The sequence below is a fragment of the Heterocephalus glaber genome, unplaced genomic scaffold (assembly GCF_053883595.1).
Source record: "Heterocephalus glaber isolate CG9 unplaced genomic scaffold, H.glaber_assembly_v1.0 deba00000474, whole genome shotgun sequence".
Lineage (NCBI taxonomy): Eukaryota > Metazoa > Chordata > Mammalia > Rodentia > Bathyergidae > Heterocephalus > Heterocephalus glaber.
This window is the reverse complement of record NW_028258146.1, coordinates 1,714-27,263: the sequence shown is the minus strand read 5'-3', so window position 1 is coordinate 27,263 and position 25,550 is coordinate 1,714. Positions and strand designations below refer to the sequence as shown.

Genomic DNA, 25,550 nt, shown 5'->3' with positions numbered 1-25,550 from the left:
TCTGTCTCAAAAAAAAAAAAAAGCCAGGGATTTAGCTCAGTAGTTCCCCAGCCTGCCTGGAAAGCGCAAGGTCCCGAGTTTGATCCCCGGTACAAAAAAAAGTCAGCATGTAAGTTTTGGACAGGACTGAGGGCTGAGAGCTCAGTGGTACAGCATTTGTGTGATATGCACCAGGTCCTAGGTTCAGTCTCCACAGCACACACATACAGCCCTTTTTTTTTTTTTTGTGAGGCCACAGTTCAGCCCATAATACTCAGGCTCTCCAAGTCAAATGCTGATGGGCCAAACGGGTAATATAGCTAATGAACTGGGCCGGGAAAGAGTTGGTCCTCTCATTCTTTTATTTTCTCACTTTGGAGAGAAACATAGGTAAAACATATTTCATTTTCCTCTTCACCGTGTTGAATACAAGACCACTGACATTTGTTCAAGGCTGCAGTCCAGCTTCCCAGAACCAGCGCCTAGCACCTAGCACCCAGCAAGTGCTCAGTAAATATCAGTTGACAAAGTGAGTCCGCAGAATGGCCTGGACAGTGGGGAGTGGCAGGAGCAGGGTGAATCCTGCCCAAGAGGATAGCAGGCATTCAGCTCCAGCCACCTATTTCCAGATCCCTAGAAGCTAGACTTTCAAATCTCAACTTTTCAGTGGTGGCAACTAGTTCACAAAGCTTAAGGCCCTCCTGCAGGCTAGTCTGTACCTATTGCTCTGCCAAGGGCGCCCACGCTGGGCCAGCACCGCAGCACACCTGCTCACCCCTGCTGCTGCGCATCTTCAGGGAGAGGGGCAGCGAGGCCTAGGGGACTGTGCGCCTCCAGTTGCTCCCGATGACTCAGACACTGGGGCCTGTGGTTGCTCTGCAGGAGGGTGATGCTCTGGGCGCCATGGAGAAGCTGTGCCGGCAACTGACCTACCACCTCAGCCCCCACTCCCAGTGGAGGCGGCACCGCGGGCTGGTGAAGAGGAAGCCACAGGCCTGGTGAGTGACAGTCCCTAGGGGAGCCTGCCCAGCCCCCCTCCCCACTAACTGGACCCCTCCCAGGGCAGGGGTGAAGGGAAGGCCTGGAGTCTAAGGAGGGGTCTGGGCCAGCTGCCTGAACAAAGTGAGATCAGCAAGAATTTAAGGGTGGGACAAGCAGCCAAGAGCACATTGTGGTGAGGAGAGAATATGTTTTGAATTCCACGTGTAACGTGAGCGCCCCAGTGGAACCCCCAGGTCTCTGCAGTGTCCTCCCAGGGTGTCCCAGACCCTACCCACATCCCTGGCCCATGCTGCAGTGAGAACCCTCTCAGGTTTTGCAACCCCTATAGGAAGCAAGTGGAGGGGACCCTGGAAGGCAGGCTTCCCGGGGGGGAGGAAGCACCCCGCCTTCTTTGCAGGGACCGAGGGGCAGAGTGGCAGGCCTTCTAAGACTCATTGGCAAGGCCTTGGTGCTACTACTAAGTCATCCTTATAGGTCCTGGAAGATCAGGCAGGAAAGGATATCCCCTTCCTTCATGGTGCAGAATGAGCTCTAGAGCTGTTTTCTTTTGGAGGAGGGAAGAATGTGAGAAGATGGACCCTGAGGAAGCCTTCCCAGGCAGACAGAGCTGGCCCAGGCCAGGGGCCCAAAAAGGGACAGAGGAAGGGAGGCCTTGGGACCTAGTGTTCAGGGTTGAAAAGCTCAGAGTAGGAGCCCAGCTGGCCTCTTGTTCTGTCCCCAGCACACACATGTGCATGTCCGGTGCATTCTTCATTCACGAGCCATGTGAGGGAGGCTTCCTCATTCCCTACAGGGGGCTTCTCATCACACTTGAATGAAATCCAAGTAGGATGCTATGTGACCACGCCTTCTTCCCTCTCTGGTCTCACCTCTCACTCCCTCACTCCCTCACTCCCTCACCCAGGCGAACTGCCCTAACTACTGGTTCAAGAACATGCCAAGCTCTTTCCAGCTTCAGCCTTGGCACCTACACTGTCACTGCTGGAACTCCTACCAAGCTCCTCTGATAGCCCACACTTTTTCTTGAGTCAGCTCCAGGGTTGGAGCTAGACTCAAACTAAGGTCTGTGACTCCTAAGTGCAAGCTGTTAACCACACCACACGATTTCCCTTGTGCGACGCCTCTGCTTTGGTAATGACACTGATAGAAACCAACATTAAGTCATGCTGAACAAATGCCAGGCAGTGCTCCAAACTGTTAAATCTCCTGCCTTGAGAGCTTTACCTTAAACTTCCTGGGGCTGGACCCCAGTCAGAAGCAACACAGCAAACTATGAACAGCCTCCCAGCTTCAGGAGACCCCACACATAGAGCCTTACCTGGTTCTTCTGGAAGTCTGTGCCCCTTGAACTGCTGGTTCTAAGGTATGCACTTGGTCAGGCTGTAGGCTCCTCTACTCCCGCTCCTGCCGAGGACGCTGGACTCAGGGCTTGCCTGGATGCTTGAAATTGTGAAGAATGAGTAGTGCCCCTGGGCCTCAGTGCCAACGAAGGGCTGCTGGCAGGGCCACTGACCCCAGAGAAAGGAACAGGAAGAGAGAGGAGCCAGGAGCAGCAGATGGCAGTGAGTGGAAGTGGGTGGAGAGCGCTGAGCCTCCAGGAGGCAGTGGCTCCCACCAGGCTCCGAAACCCACCCCTGCACCCTCCCTTGCAGGCACTGAGGATCCCCCATCTGTGGGGAAGACAGGCTCCAGGAAAGGCCTCAGATTTTTGTCCCACTGCTGGGGTCAGCTCAGCTGCCACCCAAGGGTAGTGAAAGCAGAAGCTCAGCCTGTATTTATTTCTCCATCTCTCACCTATAGAAAGCACTCCTCTAAACATTTTGCATTTATTATTCTACTGAACTGTACCACACCATTAGCTCCTTTTTTGAGGATATTAAGTAGAGGTCAGAGTTGAAGCAAAGGACGTAAGATGCAGGCAAACACAGGACTCACGAAGAAACATTGGAGCCTTCCCTGGTAGTCTCACAGGTCTGTCGGCTTTGGCCCTCAGGCCCTGACCACCCGATCCACCCAGGCTGAAAGGTGTTCGCTGTCCTGTTCTCCTATCCCTGTACACTTAGGAAAAGGATCCCCAGAGTCACTCAGCTGAGCAGTGGTTGGCCCCATGGTGGTAGCTGCCTGCCTCACTTTCCTGAACCCTGCTTGTCCTTGTCCCATCTCCTCTTCAGCCTCAAGGCTGTACTGACTGGGAACCCTCCAGACAACACCGTGGACCTCTCAGGCATCCCAGACTTCCCGTGACCTTGAGCGAGTGACCAGCTACCTGCAGCGCTGTGGGGAGCAGGTGGACAGCGTGGAGTTGGGCTTCACAGGCCTCACGGACGACATGGTCCTGCAGCTCCTACCGGCTCTCAGCACCCTGCCCCGCCTCACCACACTAGCCCTCAATGGCAACAGGCTGACCCAGGCCCTGCTGCGTGATCTTACTGCCACCCTGAAGGACCCCAGCAAGCAGCCTCACTGGAGGTGCCCTTGGTGCCCAACTCAGCAAAGCCTTTCCCCCTACAACAACTTACTTTTTGGAACTTGGGACACTGCACTTGCGAGGCAGGCGGCAGAACCACTGAATTAAATCCCCAGCACTCCTACACCAATTCTTAACCCAATCCTCCTGATGAAAAAGCCCTACCAACTTCTTTAAAGCCCTTCTAGATATAATCCCTAGTCCAGCACAACTGGGAACCATTCTTAAACCAGATTTAGTACTGGGTTAACCAAAACCTCATGGGCAACAGAATATGGAGGAAAACAGAGTGCAGTAATACTATCAAGAACTGGCCCGTAGCCCCCACAATATTTCCCATTAGGAAGACAACAAGATGGAGGCTGGACATGTCCTTTAATGGTTCTGGCTAAATATCGTGTACAGCCAACTCATTCATCACACGCTTCAAGGGACAAAGGCAGCAGGGACTATTATCAAGGATGGATGCCTGAAATGCTTCTGAATTTTTGCCCCTGAGGTCTACAGTTAAAATGACCAGACTGATCAGAAGTTTACAAACTTGAATGCTAACACTCACAGCAGTCAAATTTAACTTTTTCTCCAAATACATATTTCTAAGAATCAATACCAAAGACCATCCGTTATTACAATACTATTTAATAACAACACTTATAAACATAAATTTATCCAAAGACATAGAAGCTGCTCCTGTTTGTTGTTCAGGTTAGTGCATGACACTAAATGTGCCTGTCCTACAAAAAGTTGCCAGATACATCAGTTCTGCTGAGAAGGCCTCTGATGCTGGAGGTAAGCTTGTTTCTTCTGGGATTTCCACTTTTGCTGAGATTGCATCGTGTGCCACCATGCCCAACTTGTTTCTTCTGTACCAAATGTTGAAGTCATTTAGGTTCTCAAACTGAATGAATGGCAGCTTTGAGTCCTTAGCCTGCGAAGACACTAAATTTCAATCTCATTTTCTGCTCTCACCAACAGTCATTCAAAACATAAAAGATATCATCAGAGGGGCCGGGGATTTAGCTCAGTGGTTTCGCCGCCTGCTGTGCAGTGCAAGGACTCGAGTTCGATCCCTGGTACCAAAAAAAACCAAACCCAACAAAACAAAACATAAAAGATACCATCAGAAAACCATATGCTCACCACTACCAATCTGCCGGTAATTCCAGCTTTTTTGGGTGATTTCATCACTTGATATCCTTTTCTTCAAAATCAATTTTTACAACTAGCTGCTTAGTCATTCCAATATGAATCACTGTGCAGATCAAGGCTTACCTCCTCCTGGGCTGCTGCTGCTGCCAGCTCTAAAACTGCACTCCAGCACTGCTCCCCAAACCTGGGGAAACAAAGGCACAGCAACATAAGGCTACAGAACAGGAAAGGAATGAGAGACTCCAAGGCCACTAGCTTTGTTAAGTCCATCCTATTAACACTGGCCCTTATAACTTTACACAAGGGGCATTTTTGTAAATTACTAAATCTACAAATCCTAAATAACTTCCTGAGTGTTACGATCTGTACTTAGTAGTGCATTTTAAAAGTCACAAACCTAGTATTGTTACCTCTCATAAATGAGGAAACTACCTCAGAGCAGAAAAGATAATTTGCTCAAGATTAGACACCCAATAGAATGGGAACCACTTTCTAGTACACATTCTTAGTTCCACTGCCCCTATGAACTAGCCAGTTCCTCCAGGATCCTGTCAATAAAGGTCAAGGGCTGCACTTCCACGTACTGTTAATCAAACGGAACTGCCAATATCTGACCAAATAGCTAGGCATTCTCAACCACCAATCTCGCCAGAGACCAAAGCTTACCTGTTCCAAGGCCAATGCTCCAGGCTGCAATACTAAGCTGCTGGTTTCCTCTGCCAATTTGCAACCTGAGTGAATATAGAAACTTTGTCACAGTTCAGATCAACTTAACCCTGGGCAACAACAGCAACTGGTACACACTTTTGACTGCAGTCAGCCAGGAGTAGTTATCGTCAGTTATCGCTTCTGACGGCACTTCCTATTAGATATCATCAGAGCAGTCAAAAGACCTCATCCTTCTCCAGTACTCTTCCAACTGGAGACATGGACAGTGTCTGAAACCAAATTAAAAGCAGAAGATGTAGCTCAGTGCAAAGACCTTGGGAGGGTTCGCTCCTCAGTACCGCAAAAAGCCACCAGATACCACTTATACTTGTTTTTGCAAATCACTTAGTTCATATATGGATAATATATGTGTACACAAATACATATATGTACCTTTGCTGTAGTAGGTATTGAGCCCAGGGCCTCTTGCAAAACACACCCTGTACCACTGAACTACATCTGGGCAAAAAAGGCCTAATTTTTAATGCAGTTGTGTAACTGTAGCTTAAGCAGCCATCTTATTAGTTCCTATTTCAGTTTCCACATCACTGCAAAGACAATGTTACCAACAAGAGACCATGAGACAGTCTTGTGGGAGCAAAAAGGCTGGATTCATTTCTGTCTGGATAGACACTGCTGAAATTCTGAATATCAACAGCTGGCCAGACAAGAAGCAAAGTTTTTACAGGGTTTGGGGATATGGGATTATAATCCTGAGGAATCTGGGATGGAATGCTTGGGGTCAAATTTCCAAGGACTGTCAGTGCAGGTGTGCATATAATCTTTGGCACCAGGAAGATTGTATATTCTGTCCTAAATTTTAAGGCCATCTGTTCTGCATACTTAGGGCAGCACGGCCCTGTTTAGAACCTTTCTGTTATTTGATGTGGGCTGCATGTTTGCTAAGAGGGTCCCACTCAGGTCAGGCATGACAGGAACATGCTATGTTTAATTTACAACTAAAACACCAACTTCATTATGTCTCAGGTAACTAAATTACAACCAAATCACATTTTTTTTCTTTCCGGTACTGGGGATCAAACTCAGGACCTTGCGCTTGTGAGGCAGGCCCGCCGCCACTGAGCTAAATCCTCGACCCTCACATATTTCTTTTTGACAAGTGCTGCAAATCGAACACAAGGCTTTGAGTGTGCTACCACCCTTAACACTAAGCTACACCTCCATCCCCAAAAGTGACATACTAAACACAGCCAACGTTGGGATGCAGCTCTTCAATATTCTGCAGTGAGTCCGCCATATGAAACATGGATTAAGAACAAAGACTCAAGAGTAGTGTCTGGCAGTAACATTCAACTAATCCGTATAAATTCTAGCAACTGCAGTTGATAGGTCTCCCACCACCTCAGCAGCTATTATGTACAGTAGCTGCCCTCTTCCTATGGTGCCTTGCCCCCTCCCCTGTGTGACATCATGCCAAAATGGTTGCTCCCACCAAAGAATAAACCCTTCTTCCCAGTATGCCCCTGTTCCCGCCTAGAAAGTAACCTAATACTCGCTCACCTCCTACCACGTAGTGACGTGGACTCCTCCATTCCCTAGTCACTACCTCACTCAACCCCACCTCTGCCCCTACAAACCCCACCCCAGTCTCTATAAAAGGCTCTCCATGCCCCGGCTATACTGGTTTTGTCTCTCCTTTGTTCAGAGACAGCCCGGCAGATCTATTCCCCTAATAAAGGCTTGTTGTGGCCTGGTCTTGGTCTTCGGCCCTTTTACCTGACAGCAGTCATGTCAAGTATAAATATCGTCAGTTACCGCTTCTGACGGCACTTCCTATTACTAGTTATCATCAGAACAGTCACGTCTCCCTCGTAGTCGCATTACAATCCATCTACGTGTAGCGCCCTTGGGTTATTCCCAGATACAGGCAAGCAGATTGAACCTACCCAACTTTTCAGGTTTGTGGACTCAAGGAGGATCCGGAAACAGGATGAATTCCGCAAACGCCAAAAACCTGCGGCGGTGGCCCTGCTGGAAAAAAGTTCAGTCCATGAAACTCAGATCAACGTGGCCCTTGCCACGTTTGCATTCTCCAAAACGTGGCGATACGAAAATCTCCAACACCGGACCACAGCGCCCGCCCCGCCCCGCCCCGCGTCGACATTTCAGCTAACTTTGTCCAAAATCAACTCTGTAGAACACAAAAACGTGGAAGCTCTTTATCTGCCCTTGCCGCCAGCCTGTAGGGGCAGACGTTAATACGCTACCTCCATGGCCACTGTAGGGAAAAGGTCGTCCCTCTCTTAACCAGAGACCTTAAGGAATCAGAATATCCCATAGTTCACATAAGATAGGGTGGGACTGGCAAGGGCTCACGGGAACTTCCGCCCCATTTAACGATACAGACGCCGCACCGCCCGAAAACTACCCCCGTCCTACTGAGCTGGTGGTCTCTTCTACGCCCCTTAGGATTCTGGGTAATGAAGCGCACAGCAAATTTAAGGCCCTCAGGCGCAAGCAGGTGACGTTTGGCAGGAAACTGAAGGAGAAAGGAGAGAAAGAGGCAATGGAAGACAAGGTGGGACCTCTTGAAGGGTTCAGAAAGGGTAGGCTGCCTGGCGTGGTGGGATACGCGTGTATCTCAGCACTCTGGAAGCGAGGCGGGAGGATCGCTGTAAATTCAGAAAGGGTAGGCTGCATAGAGCGCTAATCCTTGGACGAGGTATATGAGGTGGGAGGAAGGAGTAGGTCTTCATGAAGACAGCTGGGTAGGGGCAGGAAGGGCATCCTGTGCTAAAATGGAGAAGACAGCGCACAGAGATGAAGAGAGGCATAAGAAATGGCTTCTGCAGGATGTGAAGGAGCCGGCGTAATGTGGAAAAGCTCAGGATCCATGAGGCTGGCTTATAGGCATTGCCCTCAGGCCCCAAGAAATGCCACCTGTTTTGAGGGCCACGCAAAAAGCCTTTTCTTATTTGCAGTTGAATCTTATTTGAAATTGAAAACTCTCCCTCTGCTAATTGTTTCCTTTCGGTACGTGAACATGTTCGGGTTTCTCCTATTATTTTTTAAAATACTTAATCCTAGCCTGACGTGGTGGTCCACACCTGTAACACCGGTATTCTAGGAGACTGAGGCAGGAGAATCAAAAGATCGAACCCAGATCAAGCAATTCAGGGAGACTGTGTCAGAAACTAAACAAGGGTTGAGGAATGTAGCCAAATGGGGAGTCCCGGTGTTCAGTCCTAGGGCAGTACTGGGGGAGGCCTCACTGGTGTAGAGTTTGAGCTTGCCTAGGACATCCGAGGCTCTAGGTTTCATCTCCATCACCAAAAAAAAGAGAAGAGAAAGAGAGAGAGGAGGGAGGAAGAAAAAAGAAAAGAAATCCCTGGGTGCACATTTTGTACGCAAATCTTACACCAAGGGAGAGCAATTCATTTTGATTTCAGAGAACTGAAAAGAGCAAACTTTGAGCTAACCCACTTATGCTGGAAGTTATAATTTTTTGAATTTTTTGTATGAAATTCATGTTACGTAGAAAAATTCAAGGACCAAGATTTTGAAGACAAAACTTAATTATGTTCCACAGTTATATGTCGTTCCAAAAATAAAACAGTAGATATAAAATGATTAATCTCAGAGAGAAGAGGGGTTTTTTGGTACCGGGGATTGAACTCGTGTCCTTAGCTTGTGAGGCAGGTGGTTGAACCACTGAGCTAAATCCCTAGCCCAAGAGAAGAGGGGTTTTAATGGCTCTTCTAGAATGAGCCAAGTCAAAGTGTCAAACACGAGGACTCTCAGCTTGCATGATGAATTTGATGAGGACTGGAGAAGTGACTCAGTGATAGAGCACTTGCGTAACATACGCAAGGCCTCCTTTCAAACCCCAGGACCAGAACGAGTAGCAGGGAATGGATGGTCAAAGTTCTAAGGACCTTTCACCAAATTCCCCCCCTACAGGCAGCAGGGATATAGGGGAAGACTAAAGGGTTGAGAATTACCTAAGATTTCTGGGGAACGTCTCAAGCCTTCAGAACACGTGAGTGTTGTATTTGTCTTGTGTCTTAGGAAGACCCCTCTGACTCTCCTACAGAGAATAGCATGGACGAGTGAGGAATTCAGTATAAAACCCTTGGGGGGGGGGTGCAAAAATCCAGAGCCTGCATTAAACCAAAGTCCTCAAAGGAAACTAGAATACCAGACATCTTGGGGCATGCTGTTTTCTGCTCTGTTCCTCTCTTCTTCCTTCCCCTTTGTGAGTTTTTTGGTTTTGTTTTTCTTTTCTAATTAATTAATTTTATTGGTACAGTTTAGATATACACAATAATAACATCATATGGCTTCATTTGATTTTGAGGTAAAGTCTTGCTAAATTGCCCAAGCTGTTCTCAGACTTAAATCCTCCTGCCTCAGGTAGCTGCCCAGCTTGGAAGTAAATTTACCTGATATATGATGGTAGAAAAAGAAACAGGAGAAGTGGCTGTGTTTGCCCATGTTTACTGCCAAGTCTGCCATGAGAGCAGGCACAGCACCTCAGGCAGCAGCCTGCCCCCAGATGAGGATACTCCTGGGACTGGGGAACAGCAGCTGGAGGTTTTGTTTTGGTTTTTCGTACCAGGGAATGAACTCAGGACCTTGCACTTCTGAAACAGGCACGGCAGTGCTGAGCTAAATCGCTGGCCCTACCTGGAGGTTTTTGTGTCCACATGAAATTGAGAATAGCCTAGTCCCATAACCCAGATATGTACACATACAGAATACAGATGTTACTAGACCATGGGTCTCGACGAATAGTGTTTGCTGAAATAAAATTTCCAAAAGAATTAGTTGTGAAACAAATATTTATATTTCCACCAAAATACAAGCGCCTCAGAACTAGCAGGTGTGGCTGGAAAGATTCCTGCTGTGTCTGACCATCAGTGGGACTGGAGCACCTGGAGGGGCAGGTGGGCTTCCTGTGAGAAAGGCTCTTCCTCGGGTTGAGTGGTCAGTCCAGGATTCTTCATGGTGCCTGTAAATGGGATGGGAAACAGAAAATCTGAGAATGCTGAAAAGCAGTAGACAAGGGTTAGATGCTCAGAGAATGCAGAGGTGATAAAGGACCTATCCTGTAGGGAAAGTGGCAGACTTGGACATCCAGAGGGAGGAGCAGGCAATGCCAGCAGAGACAAGAGCCAAGGGAAGCAGAAAAATAAGCACTACAGCCATGTGGACTGAGGTAGAGAAGGTGTAGGACAGCACATGGGCCTTTATCTCGGTACTGAGAGTGTGGAACTCCAGGCAGCAGGAGCTCTGGGCCTTGAAGAGCTTTTGTCTACACTAGTAGAAATGGAGTGGGATAAGCCTAAAGCAGAAAGATTTGTCTGAAGGTCAGGGGGAGCTGTGTATGGTGGCACATGCCTGTGATTCTAGCCCTCCAGAAGCTGAGGCAAGAGGATCCTTGTGAGTTTGAGGCCTACTTTGGTTCCATAGTGACTTCAAGGGCAGCCTAACCTACAGAATGGACCCTATCTCCACCACAAAAAAGCCTGGCATGGTGTCACATGCCTGTAATCCCAGCACTGGGGAGGCTGAGGCAGGAGGATTGCCAGGAATTGGAGGCCAGCCTGGACTATATAGTGAGTTCAAGGCCAGCCTGAACTATATAACAAAAAACCCTGTCTGAAACAAACAACAACAAAAAAATGCTCACCACGGTGGCACACACCTGTCATCCCAGCACTTGGGAGGCTGAAGCAGGAGGATTGTTGCAAGTTGGAGGCCAGCCTGGACTACATAGAAGACCTTGCCTCAAAAACAAAAAAGCAAAGAAAACCTGAAGGTCAGGGTGCAAGCACCCTGCATTGAAAAGCAAAAGAAATGAAAGTCAGTGGCACAGGGGTGAGTGGCTGCTGCCTCCTAAATCCAGGCTATACAACACCAGGTGAGAAAGCCAATGGAGGGGTCTACAGAGAGCCTCCAGCCCTCCCAATTAAGTGCAGGGGGTGGGGTTACTACAGGTTACCTGGGAGGGCAGCCCAGGCATGGACAGCAGGCAGCGAAGTGTGGGGTTGAGGCATGGAATGCCTTGGGCAGGATGAAGGACAAGGTGACTTTCAGAGCCTTGGTATTGAAGTTGAAGTGAAGGGAGGGAGATACAAAGCAGGTACAAAGGGACCTTTTCATTGTGCGGGGTCCAGGGCTGGGAAACCAACAGGCTGTGAGCAGGAGTGGGCCAGTGGAGCCTCTTTCCCACAAGGCTCACAGGCCACTCAAGAGGCCCTTTTGGGCTGGGAAATTTAGGGGACACAGGCACAAGCAGGTGACATTCCTGAGGAAATAGTAGGAGAATGGAGAGGAAGACAGCCAATGGAACACAAAGTGAGAGCTCTTGAGGTTTCAGAAATAAAGTGTAGGCTGCCAGGAGTTTTGGCACACGCCTGTGATGCCATCACTCTGGAGCCTGAGGCAGGAGGAGCGCTGCAAGTTCAAGACCAGCCTGGGCTATATAGTGAGTTCAAGACCAGACTAAACTGCAGAGTGAGACCCTGTCTCAAAAAGAAAAAAAAGGGTGAGGGGATAGGCTGCAGAGAGGGGCCTAATCCTTGGAATAGGTACAGGAGGTGGAAGGAAGCAGTAGGTCTTGATGGAGGCCACTGGTTGGGAACAGGAAGGGCATCCTGTGCTAAAATGGAGAAGACACAAGACACAGAGAGGAGGAGAGCCAATAAGAAGGGGCTTCTGCAGGATGTGAAGGGGCTGTGGCCTGGTGTGATGGGGAAAGCTTAGGATCAACCAGGCTGGCCTATAAGGCAGTGCCCTCAGGGCCCAAAGAGCGGCCACCTGTTTGAGGGCCAGGTAAGAAGCCTTTCCTAACTTGCTCCTCTGCTGGGTCCCCAGGCTCAGCCCAAATCAGACAGTGGGTGGGTCCTGAGTAGGCCATTTGGGTTGGTTGACTTCAGCCCAGACAGGAGAAACTGAGATGAAGAGGCCAGAAGAGAGGCCTCCTCCTCCCCCAGACTGACCAAGACCATGTGACCCAGCAGACACCCAGCAGCTACTCACCAGGAATGCCTTCCCCTGTGGGGTCCTCACACACTGTGGGCAGCATCTGCTCCCATGCAGCCCAGTTTACTTCCTCCACCCTGTGGATAAGGAAGCAGCTCTGAAGCCCTGGGAAGCCAGCAGCCCAGCCTACCTTGCCCCAGAGAGAGACCAGGCCTCTTCCCAAGTCAGTGAACAATGCAGATGCTCTAGTGGACACAGGGACGGGGGAGATGGGATTTCTCTGCCCTGCCCTGTGGGCACTGGGCCTCCTACCGGGAACCCCTTGCCTCTGGGCTCTTCACAGTAGCCTGGGTTGCCCAGAGCAACCAGAGAAGGATTGAGATCAGACCCACCCTGGTGCTCTGGGTATGGGGGACCTTTAGTGCCTGTTCATCATGCACAGAACCCTCATTCTCTCTCCCTGCTCGACTGCATCCCCATAACACTGCTGCTGGCTGTGTTTCTCACCAGGATCCCTCTCCTAGCACCCAGCTTTTCCTGACCATGGAAGGGGTTATACCTTTAAAATCAGGCTGGGAGAATTGGCAGTGGGAGTGCATCCAGGGCCAGGCCACTAGGAGGAGGCAGAGATCACCAGGGAGGAGCCTTCACTTCAAGCCACTCAGATGGGCAGATGGCCAGACCCACAGGCAGTTCGGCCATGGGCTGTGCAAATCAGCATCCCTACCCTCACTTGCCTGGGTGGATTTCCCTGGCACTCCTCAACCTTGCCTCTCCCACAGACCTGGCTCCAGGCAGCCATCCCCTAGCTTTCTGGAGACCAAAGCTGGCCTGCACTGTGGACAGGCTGCAGGGATTCCTGAGTCAGCAAGGCCCCTGCCCTCTCCTGCCCTCTCGCTCACCTGAAGCACCAGCGCTCGTCAGGCCTTCCGTCTGGCCTAGTGCCCACTGTCAGGAGAACCCCTGACCGTTGCTTCTTCCTCCTGCACCACCAGTAGCCATTTTCCATCTCCAAGACACAGATGGCTTTCTGAGGATAAAGGATGCATCAGACAGAGCAGCCCAGGACCCTGCCTGAAGGAAGAGGCACATGGGGCAAGGGCAACAAGAAAATACCCAACAGTAGTCCACAGTGTAATCCAAAGTCAGCTAAGGATGTGGATTCAAGTCCCGCACCAACATCTGATTATCTGTGTGGTATGGGGCCCTAACTCTCTCCAAATTCCAGTTTCCCTCTTTGTAGACCTAGGATATTACAACTCAAGTGGTTGTTGGCAAGTCAGCGTGCAACAGAAGCTGGACAGTGACTTGCTCTTACAGCATTTCAGGCCCCCACATTCCATACTATCTGGTATAGAACTCCGTCGGCTCTACCCTGCACATATGCCTGCCACTCGCAGACAGACAAGTCACAGGAAGCACACTGTTTCCAGATGAGGGAACCAAGGCTCAAAGAAGACAAGAGGATGGCTGTAGGCACCAAGGAGTTGGCCGCAGAGTCCAGCCCCTGCTCCAACTGCCCAGGAACCACCTGATCCTTCTTTGGGCAAGACCAAGCTATTGCATGCACTGTAGGTGGGTGTCAGATCAGTGTCCCAGGTGCCCCAGGCTGGGCCAGCCCTATGATTTTACACCCTGACTACCTTCCTCACCAAATGGGACCTATGTTAAATATGAGGATAGACTTGGCGCTTCTTGAGGACACAGACAGGCTTTATCTTGTGCAGCCCCAAACACTGTTGCTGGATGAACCACAAAAGGCACTCAAGAAACGTGATGCCAAGCACGGTGACAGGTGCCTGTAATCCTAGCTTCTCCAGGGGCTGAGGCAGGAGGATTGCAAGTTCAAGGCCAGCTATGGCAATGTAGTGAGACCCTGTCTCAAAATGAAAAGCAAAAAGACCTGAGATGCAGCTCAGCACTCCCTGGGTTCAATCCCCAGTACCATCAAAAAAAGGAAAGAAAAAAACAGAAGAAGGAGAAGAAGAAATACTTGACATTAGTGATGCTAATGATAAAAATAACTAACACAGTGCACACCTGTTATGTGATAGTCACTGTGTAGGCAGATTACACCCAGGAGCACATCCAATTTTCACAACCTCCCTATGAAAGAAGGAATAGATTGAGGAGTCTGAGGGGTTCTCCTGAGCTGAGTTTACCTGACACGGGGCCCAGCCCCGAGACCTGGGGTGTGCTGAGCTCAGTAGAGTCCTGAGAATGCCTCAGCAGACCGAGAACACAGAGGAGGGTAGAGGAGGGGAGGGAAGCCTTGCTCTGGCACCTGTAGCTTCCAAATGCTCCAGCTGTCGGTGGCAACACTGTTGACTGTCTCACTCATGAGGGCGATAAGCATGTTGAGCAGCAGGACGTAGGTGAGCATAACGTAGGCCAGCAGCAGCAACAACACCACCCCGCGGAAGCGCAGCTGGTCCTGGAAGGCCAGCTCGCCCATGCCGATGGTGAATTTGAAGAGCTCCAATGAGGCATCTAGGATGGTCCTGTACGGGGCCACCTCGTCCTCCTGTCCTATCCCAGCCTGAGCAACCTCTGTGGCATTGACGCTTGCAGGGACTTTGGGGCCCCGGGACTCCCGGCTCAGGCTCACCAGGGCTGGAAGGACAGAGGGGCTCCTCAAGATGGGGAGACCAACAGGCAACCTTGAGCGTGTACATGGCAGGGAGGGGATAAGGAGAGGCCAGAGGGTCTTTACCAATAGCGAAGCCAAAAAGGAAGACTAAGTAGACCAGCAGGAAGCGGAGCAGGTCCCACAGGATAACCTGGAAGACACAAGCACATGAGCTGGTCTGGGTGGCTGGGCCACCACACATGACTCCCCAGACCCAGTACTGAACACAGTTCCCAATGTATAGCCACACAGTCGTGCACATGCACACATGTATAGAAGGTATATAGAATGAGTGTTTAAATTTTTTTTTAATTGTTACATTAAATATCACACTGCCATTAATCCCCCTTCATTTGAACACACTTATCCCATTGTTCTTACCACTTCCTGAAATAATTCTGGAAATCCTCTTTCATGAGCGTCTTTGTAAGGTGTGAAAAAAAAATATACAGTGAATGCTACTGCTTCCACTATATCCAACAGAAAGCCAGACTTGTAAAAATAATACAGTGGTTCCTCATCCACCTTTTTTGGGGGGAGGGATCGAGCTTGGGTCCTTGCACTTGCTGGGCAGGCAGCCGAACCACTTAGCTAAATCCCCCACCCTATCCACCTTTTTAATGAGATGTGGTACTGTGTCACTTCTGGCACTTACTGAAAGTCAAAATGTCCATGAAATAAACATTTTAAATTGATAGAGGGCATTGAAAACAGAGACTCAGGCCAGCCCTAGTGGCACACACCTGTAATTCCAGCACTCAGAAGGCTGAGGCAAGTGGATCACTGCTAATTCAAGGCCAGCCTAGACTATATAGTGAGTTCAAGGTCAGCCTGAACTACAAAGCAAGACCTTATCTCAAAAAGAAAAACAGAAAATAAAGACTCAAACAGATATTTGTACACCGTATTCATAACAGTACTATACTATTCACAATAGCCAAGTTAGGGAACAAACAAGTGTCCATCCACCGGTAAATGGGTACACAAAATGTGTATCATATCGTAAGATCCCATTCAACGGTAAAAGGAAGTAAAACTGTCACATGCAGCAACATGGATGAACCTTGAAGACATTGTGGTAAGTGAAATAAGGCACTCACTGGACAAATACTATGTAATTCCACTTACATGAAGTTTCTAGAACCAGTAAATCATACAGACAGAAAGTAAAGGGTGATTGCCAGGCTGAGAGAAGGAAAAAATGTGTTCTTTAATGGGCATCAAGTTTGTTTATTAAGATGAAACAGTTCTGGAGAGAGATGATGATGATGATGATGATGGCTGCATAACAATGGGAATGTATTTAACACCATTAACCATTCACTTAAAATGGTACATTTTTTTTCTGCCAGTATTAGAAATCGAACTCAGGACTTTGCACTTGCCAGGCAGGCGCATCACCACTGAGCTAAATCCCCAGCAAAGTGGTAAATTTTTTTTGTTTCTTTGTTTTTGTGAGGCAGGGTCTCCCTTTGTAGTTCAGGCTGGCCGTGAACTCACTATGCAGCCCAGCCTGGGCTCATACTCTCAGTGATCCTCCTGCCTCAGCCTTGAGAGTGCCAGGATTGGAGCCAGAGATTTAGCTCAGTAGTGCCGCCGCCTGCCTCAAAAGTGCCAAATCCTGAGTTCAATCCCCACTACCAAAAAAAAAAAAAAAAAGAGTGCCAGGATAACAGGTAAGCACCACCATGATCAGTAAATTTTTATATTAGCCCTTTTTTTATTTGAGATACAGTCTCATTATGTAGTTCAGTCTAGCTTTGAACTCCTGATGGAGACCAGGCTGCCTCAAACTCGTGGCATCCTCCTAACTTAGCCTCCCTTGGTCTAGGCTCTTGACTTCTCCCAATGGACAAAGCTGCTGACCCCAACCTGCCTGCAAACTTCCTCTCCACTCTGCCTCACTCTCCCCATCTACCTGGCCTCTTGGCTCTGTCTCATGCACTCAGCTTGTCCTGACTCACTGTCTTCACCTTTGTTATTCCCTCTGTGGAGGATGCGTCTTCCTTGACCTTGACTCTACTGTGGCTCAATCATTCTATCAGATCTCCACTTAGACATCAGCTCTCTAAAGCACCCTCCACCTCATTTGTCTTCCATCATATTGTCCTATGATGTTCCTTTATACAGTTTAGAAGTTGGCAGTGTTGTCAGGTGTTTTCTTAGTGTTTTCCCCCGCTGAACCGTCAGCCTCAGCAGGACTTGTCTCTTTTGCTCACTGTTGTTACTACCAACACTTACAACAACACCTAGACTATAGTGGGCGCTCCTTAAACATTTATGGAATAAATGGATGGATGCACATGCCCTCCTGTCCCAGGGCACAGACATACATATGAGCGTATCCTCTACTTCTTTGTGAAGAAGGGTGCACGTGCTCTGGTGTGATTGTGTCCAAACACTCATGTGCGTGTGTCTGTGTGTCCGTGAGTGCCCATAAAGTACTTGCACGAACATTGGGCGAACATCTGGGTGAATGACACTCAGGTGGGCAGGCTCATGCCCTCCTCTGCCCAGGTTCGCTGTGGAGGAAGACTGCTGTTTCTTGAGGCCAAAGGGAGTCCCTCTGGGCTGTGGTGTCCACCCCTGCCCCATCGCTCACCTTCTGGATCATGACACTGTAGATGCCCGTGTACTGGAAGCCTCGTGTGTAGTAAAGCAGGTTCAGCCAGCCCAGCACCAGTGAGGACACAAGCAGGGGCAGGTACCACTCAATGGACGAGAAACGCAAGACCTGGGATAGCACTGTGAGCAGGGCCTGGGCCAGGCTGTAGGGGGCAGGGTTCCAGTCAGCTCCCAGGCCACACTTGGCAATATCCCCCGATTCCTACTGGCCAGCCCAGACCATAACTGCGGCTCCCAACGTAGTCTGGTGTTTTGAAATATTCTTCCTTTGGGACTGAACCAAATCAGGGCTGGACAACTTAGCCTTTGTGGGCCTCGGTTCCCTCTCCTATCAAATAGGCATAATAATTGACACTGACTGAGAGTGCTTTCAAGGACTAAGTGAGACACTACACGGAAAGTGTCAAGGCACCACAGGTGTGCCATGAGGGCTTAGTAAGGTTAACCATCACAAGCATGATCCACAAGGACAGGAGTGGGAAGGACTCCCAGCTGGACAGTAGCCAGGACTCCCACGTCTGGCCTGTGCTCAGGTCCCGACCCTCTGGAACTCCCTGGGCTGCCCCAGCATGATTGCCTCTAAATCCAGCCTGGTGCCCTCTTCCATACCCACCTCCCCCAGGCCTCACAGACAGCGTGCAGTAGGAGTGACAGCACACATACAAGAGGATTTCAAAGTAGCTGTCCATGAATGAGATCCAGATGAACAGGCGGCGCCGCCAGAAGCACCACAGCTGTGGAAAAGGAGAACAGAAGGTGTGAAATTTGTTCTTCAGGCACAAGAAGCCAGCTGTCCCTCGGGATTGCCAGGACCCCTGCTCACCCACATGCTCCCTGCCTGCTGGCCTGCCTGCATCAGGGCCTGGTGAGCACCATTTTGGAGTTAACACAGCAGCTTTGACTTTAGGGATCTCATGAATCCTTTTAATAACTGAGATGTCCACGAATCCTCTTTTGAAAAGGAACACGTGAGCTGAGGCTGCGCTGAGCGTGCAAGAGGCCCTGAGCACCATCCCCAGTTCTGAGGAGGGGGAGAACAGCCTCACACAGGCACTCAGACAGTGCCAGGGGCCTCCTGGCCCCCATGGAATCAGATGAAGGGCCCACATACTGCATGTGCAGAAGAGTGCTCCTTTCCTCCTCCTCTCCATTGCCTCCTGGGGAGCACTCTGTACTCCAGACAACCTGAGTGTGGTACCTAATTCTGCCAACTCTAAGAAGGTCCCAACATTTTGGTGTGCAGCCTGACTCTTGCAATCTTGCGACTTTTCTACCTGGGAATGCTCTGCTGCAAGAGTTGGGCTGAGTCCCACCTGCCATCAGCCTTCTGTGCTCCCCAAGTGATGAAGGTCAGCTGAGGGATTCAGGGCAAGAGGCTTCCCGGCTTGATCTTCAGGGAAGCAGAGACTAAACTGGCAAGGAGTCAGAGAAGTCATCTGCTACCCTATGGGTATTCCAAAAGGCACAGAAGGGACAGTATCAGAGCCCCACAGAAGGCATGGCTAGAACCTGTGGCCCTCCATTGCCTGCAGGCTGGTCTGGGTGGAACTGGGTATGGGAGTCCCTTCCCCCATCAATGAAGGGATTGTTTCTAAACTCATTGCCCTGTAGCAGAATTTTAGGTTTGCCCCTTAGTCAAATAGAGCCACATGAGGTAGGGAAAGGAGAGAAGCTCTCACCTGGACAAGGAGGAGGTAGATCCCCCCAAGAAGGATGAAGATGTGGCCCAGCAGAAGCCACATTCCGGGTGATGAATCCAGCCATGAGAAGGCCTGCTGAGGACACATACAGACTCAGATAAGTCCTGGTGCCGGAAGTCCTCTCCCCATCAGCTCACAGCATAGCTCAGGGGCCATTCTGAGCCTACACTATGGAGCACCAGAGGGAACATGGTCTCTGGGGAAGAACCCCTGGACTCAAGTGCCTTGAGAGGCACATTGTGTAGCAATTAAAAACATACGCTTTGGAGCCAGACTGTCTGGGTTCAGATCCTGACTCCACCACTTACAGGGTGTGTGACCTTGGGTAAGTTACTTAACCTCTCTAGAGGTGCCTCCCTTCTCTCAAGTATAACTGAGGATGACAATAGTTTGTTATTCCAGAGGGTTATTGTGAGCATTCATGAGTTAACACATATCAATCATGTATGGTGAGCACTCAGTAAATATTTACTATGACAACTGTCATTACTACTAGGGGACTGGCTTCTATAATTGATACTCCCACCCTGGATGCTTCACTCAGGCTGCCTTTGTAGGATGGGGATGGTGGTCCCTGTCCAAGCTCCCTCCAGTGTTACTTCAACCAGGTTTCCCTAGTGACTTCTCTCCCTGCCCTTGCCTGGTCCAGGGCTGGCTGGTGGTAGGTAACAGCAGTGAAAATGAGCATGTAGATCAGATAACACAGGAAGTTGAAGAAGAACTTGGAGATAAACTGATCCCATTTCGCCTGCAGCAGTTTGTTCAGTGGCTCCAAAACTACCATTCGATGTCGGTGCTGGGGGAAAGAGGAGAGCCTTCAATATACACATTGACAGCATAAAGACAGCAGGTATGGATAGAGCACCTACTTCATGCTAGGCTCCGTGCAAGGTTGAAGGGAAATAAAGGGGAAATGACCCTCAAATGGTCCCTCCTCACCTGCCTCCACCCCAGCTCTTCATATCCCAGCTATATAGATTACAAGGGCCTCCCCCTCCATCCCACAGCAGAGGATGGTCAACAGAGAGAACCCAGTGATTGCCACAGGAATGTGGCATGAGCCCTATGTTGCATGGTCCAAAGTGTAGAATCTTAAATATGGGTCTGATGGCCAGGGTCAGGGACATGCAGCCACACCCCTAATGGGACAGAGCAGATGTGTTCCAGCAAGTGGCCATGACTTGTGGACCTTGCCAGGAGCTCCGCTAGACCCTCTGGGCATGGCTGTGCTCTCTTGGACTCACTGGGCTCTTGCAGTGAAAGGCGATGATCTCCAGCACTGAGTTCTCCTCCCAGCTGTCCACAGAGGCCAGGTCATATAGTGATACCCGGACAGGTCCATAACACCACTCGGTAAACTTTCGGGAAAGGGCCTGGCATGGCCCTGAGAACTCCCGCTGCAGGATGTGCTTGAAAATCTGCAGGGTGACCACATGAGTTTACTGGCTGGGCCCTCTCCCAGCCCTGATGCTGGGCCAAGCCTGGGAAACAGCCAGCACCCTGCAGAGCTACCCATCTGCAGAGCTGCAGCACGTGTGTGCTGAGCCCCATATAGGGGTCCTTGTAAGTCTCAATTCACACATCCATCCACACATGCTCAGTCACACACACAGGGCAGAATCTTTGGCCCACCCTCCCACATAGGTGATCCTCCTGCCTCAACCTCCCAAGTAGCTAGGATTACAAATTTACACCACTCTTTCTACCAAAAAACTTCCACGTAAATTGAAGTTTTTACACATTAAAATGAACCTCTCTGGAACCGGGGATTTAGCTCAGTGGTTCCACTGCTTGCCTCGAAAGCACAAGGAACCGAGTTCGATCCCTGGTAATAAAAGAAAAAAAAAAACAACCTCTCTGGAGAAGAGTCTGGAGAAAAATATAGATATGGATATATATTATATATAATTACATTACATAAAATTATATAACAATATGTAAATAATATATAATACAGTTCCATACATAATATATAATGTATATATGGCAAGATCAAACCAAGGATCTCTCACATGCTAAGCAAGTGCTCAACCACTGAGCTACACCTATAGCCTGTGTAAAATCTCTTTTTTTTACATCTTTTTTTTTTTTTGAGAGACTCTTGCTATGAACACATATTTGAACACATATTTGAACACATATTTGAACACACATTTCTCCTCCTGCTTTACTTTTGGGTTTTTTGTTTTGTTTTGTTTTTTTGGTACTGGGGATCAAACTCAGGTCCTTGCACTTGTGCAGCAGGTGGCGAAACCACTGAGCTAAATCCCCGGCCCCTACTCCTGCTTTACTTTTTAAAAATCTTATACAAGGAATTAAAACAGAGCAAAACCAAGGGACCTTTAAAAAAAAGATAATTGTACTTGGACACATAAATTTGTTGTGTTTTGTTTGTTTTTTGAGAAGATCTTGCTATGTTATTCAGGTTGGTCTCAAACTCATGGGCTCCAATGACCATTCCACCCCAAGTTGCCTGGCAGGTGGGACTACAGGCACATGCGCAGCTGCATACGTAAAAATTTTAATTTTTTATGACAAAAAAATAACAAGATTCAAAACCAAACAACCACCGAACTTGGAGAAAAATTTGCAAAACAGGCAAAACATTAAGTCCATTATGAAGAACAGTTACCAATCAATATGAACAAAAACTAATAGCAAATCTCATAACCAAGTATGCCTTTTTATGGATATGAAAAATACTGCCTTGCTGGGCTGGGCGGTGGATGCCTGTAATTCCAGCACTTGGGAGGATGAAGTAGGATGATAACCACAAGTTTGAGGCCAGCCTGGGCTACATAGTGAGTTCAAGCCAGTTTAAACTACATAGCAAGTTCCTGTCTGGAAAAACAAACACACACACACACAAAAAGTGTCTCCTAATGAAGAAACCCAAATGACTTTAAAAATAGTCCTTGTGTTTAATAATACAATATATATACCTTATAAATAAGCACATGTTTGTTAGAGTTGTTATGATGTTAGATCTTAAATGTTCCATAACATCTCACTGTTAAAGGGTTAGTCACCAATATCATGCTACTGGGATGTAGTACAAACACTTTGGTAACTAGGACATGCCCTTGAGAAGATACTGGGACTCTTATCTCTGCCTGTCTCTCCCTCTGTAATTCCCAGTAACCATGAAATAAGCCCTTTACTCCACCATGAACTTTCTTCCTTTTTCTTATTTCTTTTCTCTTTTTTTCATTTTTTGGAGAAAGGGTCTCACTATGTCATTCAGGGTGGCCTTGAACTCACTATGTAGCCCAGGCTGGCCTCCAACTTGCAATGGTCCTCCTGCTTCAACCCGACATTACAGTGCTGAGATTTCAGGCACGTGCCACTCCACCATGAACTTTCTGCCATGATATTCTGACTCACCACAAGCCCAAAGCCACAGTGTGCAGTGACCATGGCCTGAAACCCCTGAAACCAAGAGCCAAAATAAATCTTTCCTCCTCTCTTTTTAAGTTGATTTTTGGGCCCAATGGCTAGGATTACAGGAATATGCAAGAGTATGCAGGGACAGATGATTTAGCCCAGTGGTGCCGGTGCCTGCCTCTCAACCACAAGGTCCTGAGTTCGATCCCTGGTACCACAAAAAACAAAACAAAATAAAAGCAAATCCCTCAAAGAAAAGATAGAACAAAATAAAATTTATACCAAAAAAAGAGTATGCAGGAGTATGATGTCACATCAACAGAAAGCTGACACAGAGACGCAAATTGAAAATTTTCTTGCTAGTACGAGTGTTACCTCAAAAAATGGAGGGACCAGCCACCTGCCCTCCTCCCAGAGTCTGTGGAAGTTTTGAGCTGAGGCTTACTGCTGTCTGGAGAGGTGAGGAAGGGAAGGGGAACGGTGGCTCACCTCAATTTTGCCCTCCTTGGCAGCCAGCTTCAAGGGCGTGAGACCCTGCAGGTTTTGAATGTTCTCAAGCTGCACAGTGGGGCAGAGGCGGGCTCCTGCCTTGAGGACCGCATCGTACATGCGGATCACCAGTTTGCTGTTCTCTTCAGAGTTGTCTGCGATCATCACCAGGGCATGCAGAACAGTGTTGCCCAAGGAGTCAGCAGCCTGCAGGCTGGCGGGCTGGTACAGGTTCTCCAGGAGGTAGCTCACCACATCCCACTGCTTGGTGCATGCAGCCAGAGAGAGGGGCAGCTCGCCTATGGGCCAAGGGGGCAGCTTGGGCCTTGGGCTTCCCAGCTTCCATCTGCCTACTCTGCCTGCATCCCTGACAGCCAGGCCTCCGTGAAGGACTCAGGCCTCTTTACCATCTGGGAGTACAAAACCAGTCCCTGCCTCTTGTTCTTTGCCAGAACTCAGCCACATTGCCCCTGAAGTCAAGCTCTACCTGACTGAATACCTTTCTTTATCCACTGCCAACGATGCAACCCAGGGCCTTCAGTTCGTTACACTAAGCACCTGCTCTACCACTGAGCTGCACCCCAGCCCCCCTATTCACATAGGTCAGTTCCACCAACCCCCAGTCATGCTAAGCCTTCTTGATCAAAGGAGGGCAGAAACATCTGTTAAGACAAATTGATTTTTTTCTGCCGGGGATTTAGCTCAGTGGTTCCGCCGCCTGCCTCGCAAGCACAAGGACCCGAGTTCAATCCCTGCTACCGAAAAAAAAAAAAAAATCACAGTCAAACAAATTGATTTTTTAGGTAGCCTAGTAGTTAGAAGATGGGTGGCAGGGTCAAGCTAACCTGGCTTTAAGTGCCAACCCTGCCACACATTAACCATGTGACTTTGGACAAGGTTTTTATTATGGTTTATACCTAGATCTCCTCAAAAAGCCTCATGGGCTCAGAGGTGGGGCTTTTGGAATGTGACTGGATTGAGGGGGTTTTTATAGCTGACTTGCTGTTGGCAGGTGGGATCTGGTCGAAAGAGCCAGGTCCCTGGGGGTGTGGCCTGGCTTTGTCCCTTCTCCATCCTCCCTTCACGTCACTCTCTCTCTGCTCCCACTGCCATGTCATGAGCTGTTTCTCCTCTGCCATGCCAACTATGGACTGAAACCTCTACAGACTGAGCCAAAATTAACTTTTCCTCCTTTAAATTGTGGGCGTCAGGTATTGTGTCTCAGCAAGGAGAAAGTAACTGAGACAGTCTTACCTACCTGTACCTCTGTGTGTCCAAGAAGAACTCACTCACCAAAATAGAAGCAAGTTCCTTGCCTCTTCTGGAAGAAGTGGCCACAAGCCCGGGCATGCACGTTGGCCCCATTCTCCACCAGAAGCTTCACACATTGCAGGCTCCTCTTCTCAATGGCAATGTGCAGGGCGCTGTGACCTCGGTAGTACTCATCTGTACACTGGGCGTTGACCAGTGGCTGGGGATTGCCAGAGTCTCGGTCGATCTGCAGCAGTGGCAGGATGCAGGTGTTGACCCCGTTCTGAAGGTTCAGCACAGCCTTCATCAGGCACGTTTTGCCCGTGGAGCCCTCTGTGGGAAGAGGGAGGGGAAGGGACACTGCAGTGCTCAGACCTGGAGCAGCTGGGCTACCCGTCAGCTTGTACAGCAAGCCCAGGCCCCAGTACCCCTTGGGAGTACAAAAAAAGATTTCTGCTTCATGCAACTGGTGGGACCACAGCCACCATCCAGGTATGAAAGCTCTAGGCAACACTATTCAAATACCAACGGGTACAACTACAGTTCCTAAAAACCAACTTTCTGAGACATAAATCATCACACATGCAACTTCATTGTATAAGAACATTTGAGGCAATGTGTATAAGTGGCTCCTCCATTTAATGGCTTGCCTTTTTCAGACAGTCTCTCAGTGTCTCGCTTTCTCTCTCTGGAGAACAATCCAAATTTAGATATAGTTTACTTTAAAAGAGAATTCTTATTATACTGTATACATAGTTGACCAAATATTTTAAAAATTGGGGAGATTGAGTTGGGCATATGTCTGTAATTCTAGCACTGAGGAGGCTGAGAGGGCTGGGGATTTAGCTCAGTGGTGCCAGGCTTGCCTTGCAAGCTCAAGGTGCTGAGTTCGATCCCCAGTACCAGAAAGAAAGGATGGAAGGAAGGAAGCAAGAAAGAAAGAAAGAAAGAAAGAAATGCTGAGTCAAGAGGATCAGTGAAAACTCGAGGCCACCCTGGGGTACATAATGAGTTTAAGTCCAGCCTGAACCACATAGTGAGAGCCTGTCTCAAAAACCCCAAAAAACAAAAAATGAGGTAGATAATTTCAAACATATAGAAAGACTAATAATAATTGTGGGGGACCGCCTTATTGATTATGCCCAAAGCAGGCTGTAAGCAGTGCAGGCTCTAAGGACTTAACCCCACAATTGGATTGTTTTGAGAAGGGAGTCTGGCT

At 48.9% G+C, this 25,550-nt stretch overlaps 1 protein-coding gene and 3 non-coding genes across 17 annotated transcripts; all 4 read right to left on the bottom strand.

Annotated features, from left to right (window-relative positions):
• Positions 1 to 3,806: 3,806 nt before the first annotated feature.
• On the bottom strand, positions 3,807 to 24,702 carry LOC101697767 (transient receptor potential cation channel subfamily V member 2-like). 14 transcript variants are annotated; one of them, XM_087204374.1, is made up of 18 exons: positions 24,374 to 24,701; positions 23,081 to 23,379; positions 20,452 to 20,625; positions 19,848 to 20,003; positions 19,187 to 19,282; positions 18,171 to 18,241; positions 17,485 to 17,650; positions 14,967 to 15,033; positions 14,538 to 14,866; positions 13,156 to 13,283; positions 12,311 to 12,390; positions 10,959 to 11,055; positions 7,441 to 10,277; positions 7,213 to 7,294; positions 5,402 to 5,535; positions 5,264 to 5,328; positions 4,721 to 4,781; positions 3,807 to 4,518 (listed from the first exon to the last, which is right to left on the bottom strand). In XM_087204374.1, exons 1-13 carry the CDS (start codon positions 24,636 to 24,638, stop codon positions 10,142 to 10,144), a joined length of 2,064 nt encoding a protein of 687 aa, XP_087060500.1. In that variant the 5' UTR covers positions 24,639 to 24,701; the 3' UTR covers positions 3,807 to 4,518; positions 4,721 to 4,781; positions 5,264 to 5,328; positions 5,402 to 5,535; positions 7,213 to 7,294; positions 7,441 to 10,141. The 14 variants fall into 14 exon arrangements, with proteins under 14 accessions (XP_087060500.1, XP_087060496.1, XP_087060497.1 ...); XM_087204370.1 differs by having other exon boundaries at positions 3,807 to 4,376; XM_087204371.1 differs by having other exon boundaries at positions 3,807 to 4,376; positions 7,213 to 7,297; positions 7,534 to 10,277.
• LOC147829715 (small nucleolar RNA SNORD65) lies at positions 4,567 to 4,638 on the bottom strand. Its single transcript, XR_015448598.1, has one exon. It is a non-coding gene; the product is annotated as a small nucleolar RNA SNORD65 (small nucleolar RNA).
• Positions 5,412 to 5,480, bottom strand: LOC147829714 (small nucleolar RNA SNORD49). Its single transcript, XR_015448600.1, has one exon. It is a non-coding gene; the product is annotated as a small nucleolar RNA SNORD49 (small nucleolar RNA).
• On the bottom strand, positions 7,051 to 7,123 carry LOC147829713 (small nucleolar RNA SNORD49). Its single transcript, XR_015448602.1, has one exon. It is a non-coding gene; the product is annotated as a small nucleolar RNA SNORD49 (small nucleolar RNA).
• Positions 24,703 to 25,550: the final 848 nt, after the last annotated feature.

Coding starts and splice junctions, on each gene's coding strand:
- LOC101697767 (XM_087204366.1), bottom strand. CDS start 24,638: ATGAAGGCTGTGCTGAACCTTCAGAACGGGGTCAACACCTGCATCCTG. Junction 23,380..24,373: donor AGGAACTTGCTTCTATTTTG/GTGAGTGAGTTC, acceptor CTTGGCCCATAG/GCGAGCTGCCCCTCTCTCTG. Junction 19,283..19,847: donor ACCAGCCAGCCCTGGACCAG/GCAAGGGCAGGG, acceptor ATGTGTCCTCAG/CAGGCCTTCTCATGGCTGGA.